This window comes from Ursus maritimus, unplaced genomic scaffold, assembly GCF_017311325.1.
Source record: "Ursus maritimus isolate PB19 unplaced genomic scaffold, ASM1731132v1 scaffold_12, whole genome shotgun sequence".
Lineage (NCBI taxonomy): Eukaryota > Metazoa > Chordata > Mammalia > Carnivora > Ursidae > Ursus > Ursus maritimus.
The window spans coordinates 42,474,403-42,492,328 of NW_024423564.1; the positions used below are offsets into that span (position 1 = coordinate 42,474,403).

A 17,926-nucleotide genomic window follows, 5' to 3' on the forward strand; every position below is an offset into this window, starting at 1 on the left:
CTTACATTTATTAAGAACTGTTTTGTGATCTAGCATATGATCTATCCTGGACAGTGTTCCATATGCGCTTGAGAAGAATGTGTATTCTGCTATGTTTGGAAGGACTGTATTGTAAATGTCCAATCTGTCTGGTCACTGTATAGTTTAAGTCCAGTACTTCGTTTTGATCTTCTATCTGGATGATCTATTGTTGAAAGTGGGGTATTGAAATCCTCTACTATTATATTGCTGTATATTTCTCCCTTCATATCTGTTTATATTTGCTTTGTATATTTAGGTGTTCCAATGTTGGGTACATAAATATTTACAATTTTTATATTCTTTTGATGAATAGACCCCTTTATCACAGTATAATGACCTTAATGTTACAGTTTTTGGCTTAAAGTCTATCTTGTCTGATATAAGTATAACTATTCCCACTTTGGTTTCCATTTGCATGAAAAATCTTTTTCCAAACCTTCACTTTCATTCTATATGTGTTTTTACAGGTAAAGTGAGACTTATAGATAGCTTATAGTTGAGAGCTGCTGCTGCTGCTTCTTTTCTAATACACTCAGCCACTCTGTGTCTTTTGATTGGAGAATTTAGTTCATTTATATTACACTTATGGACTTAGTATTGCCACTTTGTTAATTGTTTTCTGGCTGTTTTATATCTTACACAAAATATCTTACAGTTATATCAATCTATTTTAAGCTGGTAACTTAATTTCAAATGTGTACAAAAGCTCTACATTTTTACACTTCCCCACATTTATGCTACATTTTTGATGACACAATTTACATCTTTTTACATTGTGTATCCATTAACAACTTATTGTCATTATAGTTATCTTTAACACTTTATATTTTAATCTTTATACTAGAATTGTGATTTACCTGCTACCATTATTTTTAGAGTATTCTGAATTTAACTATATATTTACCTTTTACCAGTGAATTTTATACTTCCACGTATTTTCATGTTACCAATTAGCATCCTTTTGTTTCAGCTTAAAAAACTCTCTTTAACATTTCTTGTAAGTCTGTCTAGTGAGGATGAATTCTTCAGCTTTTATTTGTCTGGAAAACTTTATCCTTCAATTTTTAAGGACAGCTTTGCCCCATAGAGTTTCTTGCTTGGCAATTTTTTTCTTTCATCACTTTGAATATATCATTACACTCTATTCTGGCCTATAAAATTTCTGCTGAAAAAGTCACTTTTCTGTGACTTTTTTTTTTACCCTGAAAAAGTTAAAAGTCACTTTTCTCCTGCTACCTTTAACTGCTTTTCAACTTTTGAAAATTTAATTGTATGTGTTTCAGCGTGGTTCTCTTTAGATTCATCTTTTTTGGGATTCTTTAGACTTTCTGGATCTGAATGTCCATTTGTTTCTCTAGATTAGGAAAGTCTTTAGCCATTATTTCTTCGAGTAAGCTTTCTGTCCTTTTCTCTCTTTCTCTCTTCTCCTTCTGGGATCTCCATTTTGGTCTGCTTGATGGTGTCCAGTAAATCCATCACTCTTTCCATTCTTTTTCCCTTTTGCTTCTCTAATTGGATGAATTCCACTGCTCTGTCTTTGAGTTTGTTGATCCCTTCCTCTGCTTGATCTGGTCTGCTATTAAAACTCTCTATTGAATTCTCTAAGTCTGTTACCATATTCTTTGGTTCTATGAATTCTGTTTAATGCTTTTTTATATTTTCTGTCCCTTTGTTAAAATTCTCAATGTTCATGCATTGTTCCCCTGACCTTGATGAACATCTTTATGGCCATTATTTCAAACTCTATCCAGTAGACCACTTACTTCTGAAATATCAGTTTCTGGAGATTTATCTTGGTTTTTTGTTTGGAACATATTCCCCTCTTTCTCCATTTTTTCTTGACTCTCTATGGTGGATTCGTTGTATTAGATAAAACAGTCACTTCTCCCGGTGTTGACAGACTGATCTCATACAGGAGATGAATTTCATCAATCAGCCCAGCTCAAGCTTCTGGTCTCTCAAGTATTTGTGATTGTCCTAGCCACCAGTTATTCTTAATGGTCCACAATGTGTCAAGACCTACCAGTGTTCCAAAGAGAAGGATCACAGTCAGAACCTATATGCAAGCTGATTAGAAGCCAGACCCTCAGCCAGCAGGTGGGAAAATATGTAGTTAAGCCTCTTCACAGAGAAACTGGAAAGTGGGTATTCTTGCCTATTCCTTCTGAACTGAGCCAGGGTGTACATCTATACTGGGATTGTAGGAGGGTGCCCCTGAACCATTTATAAACTGCTTATTTGTTCATTATAGTCCCATGGGACTTTTCAGTACAACCCATTAGCTGTCAGAGCTGGGGAAGGTGTGGATCATCCCTTGGGCAACAGCTGCAAAAACTAGGGCAGTAGGTATGTTTAAAATCTTCCAAACAGATGTTTGTGGCCTAATTATATAATTGGAGTTAGCTAGAGGGAGAAAGTAGTAGAAGTGCCCACTAGCTCCCCTGGACAATTCCATGAAGGATTGCAGCTAGCACCTACAAATTATAAGCCAGACCCTTAGGCAGTGGGTTGTTATGTAGTCCAGACCCTTCCAGGAAAAGACTGGAAAATGGACATTTTTCCCCTGTTTTCTCTGTGCTAAGCCCTGGGGAGGACAGCCACAGTGAGTGCTAGCATGTAAAGAACTAGCTTTGTTTTCTGTAGTGCTGTAGGACTTGTGGTTATAAACTCCACCGGCTTTCAGAGGTACGGATTTTGGGGTCCTGTCCCTTGGGTGGGAGCCTTAAAAGCTGGAATCCTATATGTACTGTACAAATGCTTTACTTCTCAGAAAGAGGCTGAGAGTTGAGGCTATCTTCCTTATAGTATGGTTCTGTGCCAGAAATGAGGTTTACAATATGTTTGTCTCATCCTTTCCTACCCATTTCACTGTGGTTATTTTTTTAGTTGCCTGATGTGGTAGGAGTCACTCAGCTAGTTTCTGTTTTTTTCACAGAGGAAATTGTTCCATTTGTAGCAGTACTTTAGGTGCATCTGTGGAAGGGGGGAAGTTCAGGGGCCTCCTATGTCACCACCTTGGTCCCTTCTACAAAGGACTGGCATATACATTGCTCCAAAGAAGATACACAAATGGTGAATAAGCACATGGAAAGATACGCAGTAGTATTCATTAAGGAAATTCAAATCAAAATTGTAATAAGGTTACCATTTCACATCCATTATAATGGCTACTACTTTAAAAAATGAAAAATAACAAGTATCTGTAGGATGAGGATAAACTGGGAACCTCTGTGTATTGTTGGTGGGAATGTAAAGTGGTATAGCCATTATGGAGAACATTATGGTGATTCTTCAGAAAATTAAAAATAGGATTGCCATATGATCCAGCAATTTCACTTCTATAGATATATACTCAAAAGAATTGAAAACAGGGACTCAGATACTTTCAAGTATTCACATTAGCATTATTCATTGTAGCTAAAAGATTGAATAACCCCAATTTCCATGAACAGATAAAAGGATCATCAAAATGTGATATATATATATATTTATATATGCATGATGGAATGTTTTTCAGTTCTAAAAAGGAATGAGATGATGAAACTTGAAAACTTTGTTAAGTGAAATACACAAGACACAAAAGGATTAATATTGTATCATTTCACTTAAAGGAGGTGTCCAGAAGAGGCATATTCATACAAACTACAATAAAAGTTACCATGGGCTTGGGGAAGAGGAGAATGAGAAGTTATTGTTTAATAGGTACAGAGTTTCTATTTGAGATGATGAAAAGTTCTAGAAATGGATAGTGATGATGGTTGCACAACACTGTGAATGCACTTAATGAATTGAATTGTACAGTATTGTACATAATTGAATTGTACACTTAAAATGGTTAAAACGGTAACTGTATATTTTACCAAAACTAAAAAAAAAGATCTATTTTTTTATCATAGAGTTTAGTTACAAATCACTAATAGATTTGAATATTTCATTTTCATAGAGGCCCAGAACAACATTTCTAAATTTCTACAATGCTGCCTGAAATGCTGTTTCTGGTGTGTGGAAAAAATGGTAAAGTTTTTTAACAGAAATGCCTATGTTATGGTAAGTAGATTATTTTTTATTTACTAAATTTCTTCTTTGCAAACCCAAACCCCATGTGTCCATTTCCATCTCTAACAATTTTTACATCATGCATTTGAATTTATCACCATGTTGATATAAGGATTTGTGAATCCCATGCATGATTCAGGGCTATGCTTTCCTGGTTGAGATAATATCTTAACTGTACTTCATTATTACTGTTAATATCTTTTTAAAGAGGGAAAATATTATTTACCTTAGAAATTTTTAAATATGCTAGATTGAAAAGATTTTGTGTGTCTTTGATATAGTTTGGTAGAAGGAGAGGTTAGTCTACATTTCACTCTGTGAGAAAAATATCTTTCTGGGATTTACATATTTCTAGGGAATGGTCTGTTTCTTTTTATAAATCTTATGTTGAAATGTGTGGGAATTGACAAGGCCTAACTGAATGTGTTACTTATTTCCTATGGGGAATATGGAGATTTTTTTAAAGTAGGGGTTCTAAAAACATAACTCTTCTAAAATTTAGTAACTACAGCCTTAAGATACTTGCTTGTTTTCACCATGACACAGAGTCTGCAGGGGTGATTCAAATAGTCATGAAGATTTAAATAGTCATTAATTTACCTCCAATGAGAATACCATACTGAGCCTTTTAATCAGCAAATCAATGTATTGAAAGGTGCTGGTTTCCTGAGAATGATTTTTAATGTGAATGCTGCAACATTTATCCCATTCACAACAGACCCTAACCAAAACACTTCAAAGACAGAAGCCATATCCTGGGATTTGAGAAAAAGATCTCCCTCTGTGTGAATTCCCACGGAGTTTACAGGCATATAGCATCTGAAGCACACCTTATTGTCAACGCCCCTGACAGCTGTGCAGAGTTGAGAATATACAGTTCCCGGGTCTCCCACATACCCAAATGATGGAAAGAGGAATGACAATAGCTGTTTGGGTGATAAGAGAATTAATTCATTTTCCTGTCATTGGATTGTCTATTGGTCTTGTTAGGGTATGTTACTGACTCCAGAATATTAACAACTCTTTCCCTCAGATTGCAATATATGGCAAAAACTTCTGCAGGTCAGCAAGAGATGCTTTCAATCTGCTGATGAGAAATGTTTTAAAGTAAGTAATCAGGTTGAATTTGCAAAAGACAATTTGGTGAACCTTGAGCACCACATACTTCACATGTTGTGATTTAAATTGATGGTAGCCTTATCAGACATGAATATTATCTTTCAATTGGATAGATTTAAATCTTCTCTCTCACACCATGTCTTTTTATATCTTAGAATGTTGCTTCCATCATCTGTCTACATCTTCACACTCACTGGCATTTTATTGATTTTAATTATCCCTTCTGCTCAAGAAATTCTCCACACAAACAGCATGTCTCTTACCATTTCCCCCCTCCACAAATTGACAGAGTCTGAGTGAGCAAAAGCAGGGAAGAAATGAAACCTCCTCAAAATTCAGGGTGTCTTAAACTTTGAAACAGAGGCTGACATAACTAATAGAGCCTGATAGCCCCACAATGCCATCTTCTGTTCACTTCATCAGAAATAAATCAGAACTTCATTCCTGGGGTCTACCTTCATTTCCTGCATTTAACAAAGGCCAAATAAAATTTCCAGGGAAGACACATCATAATGAGCTCATGAATTATTTACTTTCATAAATTTCAAGTGACAAATGTAATTTAAACACAAAATTATACTTACTTTTTTCTGATTCTCAGAGTTGCAGTTATGGATAAAGTTACAGACTTTGTACTAATCCTGGGGAAAATTCTAGTTGCTGGATGTATAGGTAAGTAATAATAATAAACATAATAAGTTTAGAAGGTACTTGGAAAAACTTCTTTGCTACAAAAAAACTATATTCCTTTGTAAATACATAATACACATGTTCTGTCTTTCCAACGTAGGTGTGCTGGCCTTCCTACTCTTCACACACAGATTGCCAACAATGATAGAAGGACCAACATCTTTAAATTACTACTGGATACCTTTGCTGGTAAGAGTTGGTGTCTTGGTCAGTTCAGCCTACTATAACAAAAATATCATAGATTGGGTGGCTTAAACAAGAATTTATTCCTCACAGTTCTGAAGGCTGAGAAGTCCAAGAGCAAGGTGCCCACAGATTCAGTTCCTGGTGAGAGCTCTCTTCCTGGTTTTCAAAGGGACCCCTTCTCACTGTATCCTAACTTGGTGGAGAGAGCTCATCATCTCTCCTGTCTCCTCCTTTAAGGGCACTAATCCCATTCATGAGGGCTCCACCCTCATGACCTAATTACCTCCCCTGAACCTCACCTCCAGATTCATCACATTGGGGATTAGGTTTCAACAAATGCATTTTGAAAGGACACAATTCATTCATAGCAACTGGGTAATATTGACTGATTTATCAGAGAATAAAATAAAAGGAATAAGAAAATAATAATAGCTAACATCATTGGTCCTACTTTGTGCCAAGCCTTATTCTGCTTTAGATTGGATTCCTTAGAAACAACCTCTGAGACAGGATTGCATGCAGAAGGTTTATTAGAATAGTTCTCCTGAGATACCCTTGTAACAAGGAAGTGAGGAGGGCAGGCATGGGCAAAGGAAAAAGCTGCAGTTATAGTGGAGGCCTCAGACATATTGACAGGAAGTTCTGAAGGCAGAATTAGGCCTCTGTATGCTGCATCAGGCAGCCGTTGGCCAGGGGTTGCCCCCTGGATGGGAGTGCATCCTTGGGGGAGGCGGTTCCCTGCGACAAGGGCGATTCCTAGTGAGGGAAGCCGCTCAGTCACCAGCAGCCTACATTCCCAACAAGGGGAGGATAGATGTAGCAGCTGGAGAGGACCTGGTAGGAGCCCTGCAGTATCTATAGGATTTAATTAACTCATTCAATCCATATGTGATAAATACTATTATTATTCACATTCTCCTCTTGCCCACCAGTAATTTTTTATAGGAGGCAGGAGGCACAGTGAGATTAAGTAACGTGTTGAGTGAGTGCCTAACATGTGACTCAAGCCTAGGCAGTGTGTGATGTTAACTCCCGTGCTTTCCTGCCTCAGTGTATAGAATCCTAAATCTGGGATATTTTTGGTATGCATTGGGGATAGTGGTAAGAAAATTGGCAGGTAATATAATACATTTAAATCCCAGTACAAAGCACCCAAAAGTGTTATCACTGGATTTTTTTGGTCTCTATATTGAAATCTTTTCTAAGGGTACGTTTCTCATCATGACTTTCATTTAAAGCTGCATTATTGTTCTTCTGGACAAGTTAATGACATTTTCTTTTGTTCTTTACTCATTTACAGACAGTCATTATTGGATCTTACCTAGTTGCACATGGGTTCTTCAGCGTCTATGCAATGTGCATTGATACAATTTTCATCTGCTTCTGTAAGTTTTCAGTATATGTGTTTTCCCCATTTGGAGAGTAACTAAAAGATAAGAAGGTTAAGACCCATGTCCTTAGCTGGCTTGTGGATTTGCTATGGCCTGGCTGCAACTGCCAAATAGTGTTTATTAGGAAAGAGACTCATGTTTAGTAGATGCTCTTTAAACCTTAACAGCTGAGAGAATGGAGTTTGCAAAACACAGGAGAGTCAGCTACTGAAATGACCGTCAGGCTCCCTGGCATGGTGTTAGCATGAAACTATTTTTTCATTTCTTAGTATTTTCAAATTTTAATAATAAAGCACACAGAATCTAATCATTAACAGAACTGAGGACGAAACTGGGCTTTGAGACTGGACTTCAGGAACTCTTTGAGGAGAGCCTTTATAGTTCTGATAAAGCCAAGCTGGCAATGGTTTCAGACACATAGGGCCAATTCACACTAGATTCATTGAGGAGAATGTCTAGGAAACAGCTCCATCAATTGTGATGTGTAGAGTTAAAATACTTCTTAAGAGCTTCCATCACTGACTTATTTGCTGTGCCTCTATGTGGCATGTGTAACTCCTAATGGATAGGTTTTCTATTAGTAGCTCATCTTAAAAGCCTTGGAGAAGCTAGTGCCCTAGGAGCTTGACCTGGCCCTTACCTTCAGTCTAGAGAAAGTAGGCTCAGCAGATGAAAGAACAAATTGTTAGCCTTCCAGCTGTACCCTCCAAGAGATTATTTCTCTGGTACATTGCTCTTAAGAGAAGCAGAGAAAACATTCTATGACAGGGCATTACTGAGTGATCCACTTGTATAAAATTAACAGTTTATTTTTTGGCATAACTCACAGCACCAACTTTACACTGGGGTCAGGAGACATATTCAAGGAAACAAACTAGAAAGTGGTTTGACTTTTTTTTTCTTAACATTTAAAAATTATTTTCAATAACTGGACAATTCAGAAATCAGGAGAACTGTGCGTATGAGTTAGCTCTCTCTCTGGCTATAAATGGAACAGAAATGTTTAATTACCTTCTAATGCCACTGTCAGTGGTTTATTAGGAAAAGCCATCCACAAAATGCCACATGAACAAACTTCAGCTCATGTTGGAGATGGAGGAAGGTGCATAGAAATATGATAGTGCCTGAAACAGAGGTCTCAAATATTCAAAGATCTCTTTTTTCATCTCAGACGCTAATCATAGCAATAGTGGGAGGCCCCTTTAGGATCTTCCCCATTCTTATAACTGAAAATGTTTCTCAAGGTGTATCTCAGGAAATGCATGGAAGCTACTAGCTTCCAGTCTTCAGAAGCTTCAGGAAAATCTTATGGATTTTTAAATTGACAGTGGATTTTAAATTTGAGCAGTAAGAAATGTTTTCTACCCTCTTATATTAATAATTGCCAACTTCTTGAAAACCAGGTGTAATTCCAGCTTTATTCAATACATTGTGTGTAGAACATGAGTAGTTTCCTTCTGGAGACTCTTGTCTTTGAGAATAAAGAACAAGGGATACCAAATTATATTTCTCCTCCCTCCCCAACTTTTACTATGCGCAACATCTTACTTCAGAAAACATTCTTCTTAAATGGTGCTGTAAGCCAAATTCTGATTGTGTGGAACTATACCTTTATACATACATATGTATATCTTTTTATACCTATTCTCTTGGCTGCCAGACAACTGATGTTTTTAAAAATGCAAACCATTTGCAAACACTGCATTTATAGAAACATGGCATATTTTTAATATTACAAGGCAATGAGAATTCTGGTCCCAGTATGAGAAAAAAGTAGTGTTGCAGATGATTATTAATGTGATCCATACCAGGCTTCCTAATAATGCTTCAAGGGTAATAACAGTATAGATATACTATATATGATATAGAAATATGGTTAAGGAAGAAAGAACAAAAATGTTCAGTGTCCAGCATATTCTCTCCTTAGCTTTTTGTCTGAGGAAGGTCACTGTGAGGGCTAATGTAAAAATCTAAATCAATAATCCAACCATTCCCAAAAAAGTATGAAAAATAATTTAGATGTATTCCATAAATCTATGATTCCTATGTTTTTATATAATATTTCTTACCTTTGTCATAATAAAGGCTATGAATAACAAAATCTTTTTTAATACGCTAGTGAAAACACAGAGTTCAGTTGTACTTGAATGCTTATTGAAAGATATTATCTGCTGTGAATTCTATCTTTAGGAAGCTTAATTCTGTGCCAGCTTCTTGCTCCTCAGCATCGTTCTGGTGCTTTCCCCGTATCACCCGAGAGGTGTGTGCACAGTGAACACTCCACCATTTTCTTATTAGCCGAGGCAAAGCAGGAAGGTAACTGCACGTATTACATGAAGTCAGAAAACACTGCCACTAGTTTTCTAATGCAACCTGAGGAGATTAAGCCAGGATGCCTTATAGTTAAGTAGGACAAGAGCCGAATGACATGTCAAGAGGCTGTGTCCTCACCTCATTCTGATTGCCCCAGAGCTTTTGACTTCAGGAGAATCATTTCACATACCTGGGTCTCCGTTTTCTCATCTGTAATGTTATGGGTGTGGACTCTGAACTCTGAAATTAAATTATTGTTCTACATTTATCACAGACTTTTTATTCGGCTTCATCTCAGAAGATGTGGTGTTTTACCTTTCTGAAATGAAGAGTCACAGATTTAGAGATCATAGTTTTGAAAGGACATGACAGACCTTATTAACCTTTAAACTATCAAAATAAACCTCTTTGGGCATTGGTGGGATTTAGGAAGTTTCAGTGCCTCCTGGCAGAGTTTGAAGTTTCTTACTTTGTCCAGCATCAGCAATTTAACGGTACTAACTGTCTTATATTTGACTTTCTAACACTAATTTCTCTGATTTTTCCCTGTTTGACTCTCCAATTTATAAAAATACATTTAATTCTGCTGCCGCGTGCTGCTTTTGCCTGCTTTGGCTGCTGCATATACAGGTGAAGATCTGGAAAGAAATGATGGATCCACAGAAAAACCCTACTTCATAGCCCCTACCCTGCACGGAACTCTGAACAGGATGCAACTAGTTTCCCAGAAGCAGAAAGAGTAGAAAAGCTCAAACAGTGACATTCATTTTTAAATAGAACTTTTGTAAATTAGATCATTTGTAACTTGAAAATGATGCTTTTGAGTAATGTGAAATTTCTGTGCTTATTCCTAAAAAGCCAGAACCTGGTACCACCTGGGGTACCAGTAGCCTCTGTAAACTAGGATACTTTATAGACTGCGGTCCCAGCTGAAGAGCAAGGTGTAAACGGCAAACATATTTTTAAAGCCTATAGCCAAAAGTGTTTTAAATGAGACTTTTATAACTCAGAGTGCTGTTCCCTATTGCAGCACTTTGATCGCCTTTCTTTTTATAAATGTATATTTGTAAAGGATATTCAGGCAATTTTTGAAAGTACTATAAATGTATAGTCAATTAGCCATAAGAAAGATTGCTATAGTTAACCAGCATATGGTACTACATTTGTAAATATGGTGCTATGGCTACACAGCTGCTCCAGCTAGTGGACAGCTTTCTCAACTGTGATTAAGCTTGTATAAATGTTTCCTTAGGAAGTATCCTTTGTTTCAGTATGTGATTCGAGACCATAACAAACAGAGATGTTAATGTTATACAAGTTCCATGGAGAACACTGCTAGGTAAAAATTACTGGGGAACCTCATAGCCCACTTTGTTTTAGTGAAATTATATTCATAGTAAAGTTGAATCTGAGTTTTGGGATATGATTTCCAATAATACGAACCTCTAGCCACTGTGAAAATATTCTGAACAAAACTGAAATGGCTACATAACTCATGCCTTTTGTCTCTAACTCAGAGACAAATTCCTATTTTCCTATTCCCACCATACAGAAAATTGGAATGGATTTATTTCAGAAGAGTGATTCTGTCTTTCACAAGCATACCTGTTTTTCTAGATTATAGAGCTTGTTTGACTTCATTCTACAAAATAGTGGTTTTTATAATGGCCACCGTCTTGTTCTTGGCTTATTTTCTTGAGATTGTTATAGTCAAAAGCGTCACTTGGCTTCACCTCGTGGCAAAAGGCCTTCTTCACTCTCATTCTCCTTGAAGTATAATTCAGAGAAGAGTGATAATGTATCTTTCTGGATGGTTATTATTATCCAACAATACAGAGGTCAAAACCAAGAGCTAGTAAATAGTTACCTCTCTTTTTTTTTCTTTCTTTCTTTTCTTTTTTTTTTTTTTTTTTTGAGAGAGAGAGAGCAAGTGTGCATTTGCACATGCAAGCAGCAGGAAAGGGGGAGAGGAAAAGAATCTTAAACAGGTTCCACACCCAACGCAGAGCCCAATACAGGGCTGGATCTCACAACCCTGAGATCATGACCTGAGCCAAAATCAAGAGTGAAAGGCTTAGCCATCTGAGCCCCCAGGTGTCCCAGTTACCTCTCTCTTAAGTGTTAAAAAATGATAGGGAGTACATCCCCTCCAGGAGTAGTTGGATGATGATACATACTGATGAAACAACACAGTTCTAATTTTTTTTTTTGTAGGCATCAGAATCACTCTGAGAACTTCTAATAGACACCTGTCCCCTTCCCTAAGAGATTCTGATATGTTGTATTTGGGTGTGGGGCAGCTTGTGAATTATTATAAAGTTCTCTAGTTGATTCTGATACATAAAAGTTGGAAAATCACTTGAATAAAATATAAATCAACATGCAAGAAACTGGTTGCCTATATTCTTATATTCTTGGCTGTTCCAGGAGTCAGAAAATTAAGACAAAGATTAATTTGGAGACTTCTAATAATCATAACTTCTTCTGTATTTTAGATTCTTAGACTAAAAGGGGCCCATGTATTACGTGTTTAACATTATACCGGTGATCAGACCAAAAAATTCACTAGAGGAAAAGTGTTCACTGAACTATATGGAGGCATATTCTATAGCTGGCTAGATTTTAAGGATCTAACCCACAGGTACAAAATCATAGGAAAAGAAATGCTATTTGGTTCAGTGTTTTTAAATAACTTCCTTAGTACTTAAAGGAAGAATCTCTAAGTATAGAAGTTTTAACTATATTATGGACTTAGTTCTAGTCAGAAAAAGTTTTTCCCACTCGTTACTTCTTTGTGTAGAAGAGAGTAAAAATGAGCATTGTTTTTGAGGGAAAAAAATAGACGCTATTATCTTACAAAGCGATTAAAGTAACTACAAAACAGTCTTTCTCAAAACTTGCAGTTTAAGGCTTCGAAATACTTTGAAATTTTACAAATCTTATTTTTTAAAACGATGCTAACTAAATTGGCAAAACAAAAGCAATTTTGAACAAATACAATAATTTAGAAAGTGAATTGAGTATATACTACTTTTCAGGAATTTAAAGGTGAATTTGGAAACACCCGATGAGGTTGTGTTTTGTTTTGTTTTTAGTAAGTTTGCTATCCGAAAGAAGGTAAAAGTTATTTCCTCAATCATGCATCTGAGAGGCATGCACTATTGGCAGAATATGACCTGGTACACAGAATGAGATAATACTCTACTAACGTATTGACAAGGGCTGCTTGTTTTCTCATAGGTATGTTTACAATAATGCCAAACTATGCTCTTTAAAAAAGAAAAAAAAAAAAAAGTTTTGAACTGCTGTAAAGCAAGTGTGCAGCAGATGGCGACGTTACTTCTCTTACAGTTTTGCTTTGATATTTACTCTGTGCCGTTCTTCCTCCTAGTGGAAGATGTAGAAAGAAACGATGGCTCTGCTGAAAGGCCCTATTACATGAGTCAGTCTCTGCTGAAGATTCTGAACGAGCCAAGTATGCAAACTAAGAAGCATTAGAAGTACAAACTGTGGTCATCCTGCAGCGGTGTGTTACCTAATCTTCATCTGCTGTGTCCGCACAACACAAGTTTCAAAAGTGCTTTGTGTTCGGAACACTGTATTCACCACCTTGTTGGCTTTTATTTGCATGTTTAATACCAAAGCTTATACTGTAATATGTGAAGCCATCAGAAGTCGCAAGGGAATTGTTAATAACATGGTACATTTTTATACTAAGGATCTTTTGTTTTGGAATTCATTTTCAAATATAGTGGCTAGGATGCTTTGAAAACACTAGTGAATATGGTCATATTCTTTTAAATATTACATTGAAAAATGAAACGTTATTTAAATCGATAGCTCCTAATATATTTTTTAAATTACAACTAAAAGACTTCTGCAGGGAAAATTGGTCAACAAAGTGAAATAGAAAATTTTAAAGTTTTCCCCACTCCTGTTTGACAGTAAATTGGTAAAAGGACTGCCTGCTCCAGATTTTGTTCTAAGTATAGAATGTTTCCTATTAAACAAATTGCCAATCATCCAGCCTTTACTACTTAGTCCTCTCTGACAAAGTGCCTTACTGGCTGTTTAATACTACCCAGCTTTTGTGGGCAAGTTTACAAACCTTGTTTAAAAAACAAAAAAAACAAAAAAACCTGCAATGTTTAGTGATTGAAACAAGTCTTCAAGAATTTGTTTTCCTCTTAGCTCACTGGTTGGAAACCACTTGTCATTTCAGTATGTTTGATATCCTCACTGTAGAGAGTACATTTTGCAGCATAAACAATTTCCCTTGCGCCTAGTGGACATTCATGAATGTGTACTACACGCAAGAAAAAAAAAGTGAAAGGATGCTTGTTAATTTTTTTTACTAAATGGAAGAAGTTTAAAAATCTAATCTTTTCTATAGTAGATCTTTGAAAATAGGTATAAGACTACATTTCTCAGTGTTTTACAGTTTGGAAAGGGACACTTTGAGAAATTACAAAGGGAAAATTTACCCCTGGAAAGGGTGCTCACAGGTGTCATGTACTGAATCTTTCTGTTTTAAATGATTGTTTATGATCATCGAGAAGTGTTGTATGTATTTCATTTTTTAACTTTTGATATGAAATCAGTTTATTTATAATGTTAACTTCTATTGTGCTAATATAAAGAGGAACATAATTTCTAATTCAATTTTAAGTAATTTTGCTAGTACTACTAACTTTAAAGAAAATGAATTCAGTTTGTTGTTCAGTGTGAGAATATTCACCCCTAGGGAATGTCAGTCAGATAGGATAATTTGTGAAAGCTTTGAGAATCATGATCACATTGGTTTAAATGTGACTTTAGATATTCTTTTATGCCAAAAACAAACTCACATGAGCACATGATAGTCTGAGCTCTATAATCAATCTGCTTCTGCTGTGCAGAAATATTAGGAACATATTGTCTAAATATCTTTGATAACTAAAATGTTTAATATTTAATGAATTTGTTGTTACTCATCATTTTAAATCTGGTTTTTTTTCTTCTAATAAAGATTTAGATAAAAAAAACTGTCTTTTTATTTCTTTAAGCTAGAAAAGGAGAAAAGCTTTAGTTTTTAAAACCTACCATAAGCTGACAGAATCTTCTCTGTATCAACTAAGGTGTTTTTTTTTTTTTAATATCTAGATATATCTCTTAAAAAATTTCCATTTTTCTCTAGCTGCACATTGTCAAATAACTGAAACTGATAATTTTAACTGATAATTTATATGAAGTAAATAAGTCAAAACTAAATGGATAAGAGATGGATTTTTAAAACCCAAATTAGTTGGTTTTTGTTTTAATTTACCAAAGGTTTGCTCAGTCCCTCATTTGGTTTTACCAACATTGGAAGAAGCAAATCTCATTATTTTAAAGTCAAGAATGAATTTAGAGAACCTTTGAAAAATGTGAACACTATCACTGGCTTATCTTAAGCTAAAAGTTTTCTTACATTGAGCTCTTCCTTAACAAATGTGTAAGAATCTGTTTTTTAATTGAATTATGTTAAATCTAAATTTTTCTTTAAAATTTAATAGATTTCTTTCAATGAAAACATAAAACAATATTCTTGCAGTTTTCAGTGTTCTTTTAAAATGTTCCAAATCTAATTGGATGTTAATACAATTAATGATTCTTATTTAAAATAAAAATATAGTTTGGTTTCCAGAAGAAATCTAAATTCTGCTTTAGATTTTAGTAACTCTTACTTTTAGATGATAAAGCACTAATCCTATTTCTAAAGTGTTTGAAACTGGACTATGATTAGATTTTTCTGTGTTGCCTACAAAATTTAAAAAGTTTGTGAATCCATACACTAAAATTACACTATTAAAGGTTCTGGGGAATCACCAGGCATAATGCGGTTATTATTTGAATATTGGAAAACAGGCTCTGTGTAACAATTCAGTATTCTTCTTTTACTGTACAGCTGAACAGCACTCATTCCAATGTATGTTCTTTCACTTTTACAAGTGGTGCCTCAGGAAATTGCTCTTAAACTCTAACCAGGCACAACAATTATCTCCAGTATTATCTGGTTCTGGACTGGGGAACATGCTTTATAAATTAGTCTTTGTTGGCATAAGATGGGACAAAATTGAACTAAAATTATTATTGCAGACGATAGTATATGAAACGGTGTCTTGACGTTTTTTTCCCAGTTTCTTGCAAATATTATCCTTAAATATTTGTTTTTAAAATATAGCTATACGATTATAAGACTACAATTCAATAAATCACAGATGAAATAGCTTACCAATATAGCAGGAATAATTTACTTTTCCAAAGTAACTTTCCATATATCATGTTTTTTCTACTAGAACTAACATGGATATTGAAGACGTCTCTCAGGACCTGAGTTACTTCTGGCCCTTAGTGAGTCTGTCATCTCCCAGAAAACAAAGTTATCCCCCATTAAAACAAACGTGATTGATTCACTCATGAAAATTGAGTACCACATTATACAAGTCTTGGACATCAGGATAATGTCAAGGTCATGGACCCTCTTAAATTTATCAGGTCAAATTAACCAACTTCTCCACAGCTTTCTAAGAATAAAAGGTAGCTAAAACAGCACAGTATTTGGAAATATCTTCTCTAACGTTTTCTGTGCTGGGAAGAATGGGGACTGTTGTGTGACACACTTGAAAGCAATCAAATCAAGAGTTCTGCGGAAGGTGAGAGTACGAGGATCCTAAGCTCACCTCCTCCAAGGGATATAACCAGATAACACCTACCTCAGTGTAAACAACCCAGAAAAGAACCCAAAGACTGGCAGAACAGACTCTCTACAACTAAATGTAGAGAAGAGGCCACATCAAAGAGGGTAGGGAGGGTAGAGATGCGGTTGGGAGCTAAACAGACCCACAGAACTGTGTGCAGGAGGGAGGGAAGCCCTGGGTGTAGAGGGGGAGAGGAGTAGACCTTCACACCAGGCACACCATGCATGGGGAACCTGCACAAGGAAGAGGAATCCCTATAACATTCAGCTTTGAAAACCAGAGCCGCAGATTTTGTGAGTCTTACAGTCAGTGGAGCTTAAAACCTGGAACTTTAAAAATCAGCAGGCTGGCCTCTGGGAGAGCTAGAAGGGCAATAAGAATCTGAGTCCCTACCTTTAAAGAGACAGCACAACAAATAGCCCACAGAGATACGGCACAGATGCTGCAGTTTGAAAAAGTCTGGGCTATGCAGGAAGGAGATTTGCTGACTAATCGCAGAACATGTGCTAGAGGGGCAGGTGATCTTTGAGAGATGTTGCGAACAAAATTGCTGGAGGGTGCCATTTCCCTTCCCCAACTCCCAGTCTAGATACACAGACACCTGCAGGAATAAGCATAGTGTCCACACACTACCTAGCTTACTAACAGTGTGCCCCACCACTGCACACTTCTGTGGATTCACTTCCTCCAACTCAGCAAGAGTTTTGTCTGACAGTTGCAGGTCCCCTCCCATAGCAAACCTATATACCTTGCTGGCACCATGCACCCTGCTCCCACACTCTCCTGTAGAGTCGCCCCCTCTAGCCCTGTGCCAGGAGTTTCTAAAGCAGCTCCAGGTCCCCTCCCACAGCAGATCTGTGCAAACCTGGCTAACACTGTGCACTCTGCCCCTGCATTCTCCTGCAGACCTGCCCCCTCCATTACATCATTTGCTGAAGCCCATCTAAAGCAGTGCTAAAGCCTGGCAGTGTGCACCCCAACAGGGATCAGAAGCACATCAAAGTGATTCCTGCCACAGGGACAGGGGACAATAACCACCATTCCAACTGCAGCCCTAGCAAGGGGCTGGGGGCAGACTTCTGATCCAACTGTGGACCCCCCACCAACAACAGCTTCTCAGGGGAGAACAAGGAAAAGCACCCTGCAGTTTAGTGCTACGACATCTCTGGCAAATGACTAGTCTGATGCAACTCAAGCCCAAGGCAGCTCCAGACTGGTCCACTAATGACACAGGATCCAAACCCTGCCCACAACAAGGAAAGGGAGCTATTGCAAATGACTGGGCTAAAGGCAAATGCAGCTCAGCCACGACGGCAGGATGCACACAACACACAAGATACTTCTGAAGCACCAGATTCTGGGAATGGGTGACATTGCACTGCAGGTCACTACTTTCAAGAGCAGGAGATATAGCTGATTTTCCTAACACAA

The 17,926-nt window shown here is 36.7% G+C and overlaps 1 protein-coding gene across 1 annotated transcript in view; it reads left to right on the forward strand.

Annotated features, from left to right (window-relative positions):
• SLC44A5 (solute carrier family 44 member 5) overlaps nucleotides 1-14,765 on the forward strand; it is a 200,424-nt gene extending 185,659 nt beyond the window's left edge. The window contains exons 17-22 of the mRNA XM_008690825.1: nucleotides 3,965-4,068; nucleotides 5,111-5,184; nucleotides 5,798-5,868; nucleotides 5,987-6,075; nucleotides 7,373-7,457; nucleotides 13,168-14,765. Of these exons, the coding sequence (XP_008689047.1) occupies nucleotides 3,965-4,068; nucleotides 5,111-5,184; nucleotides 5,798-5,868; nucleotides 5,987-6,075; nucleotides 7,373-7,457; nucleotides 13,168-13,274 (530 nt within the window). The 3' untranslated portion in view covers nucleotides 13,275-14,765. The remainder of the gene's footprint in view (nucleotides 1-3,964; nucleotides 4,069-5,110; nucleotides 5,185-5,797; nucleotides 5,869-5,986; nucleotides 6,076-7,372; nucleotides 7,458-13,167) is intronic.
• Nucleotides 14,766-17,926: the final 3,161 nt, after the last annotated feature.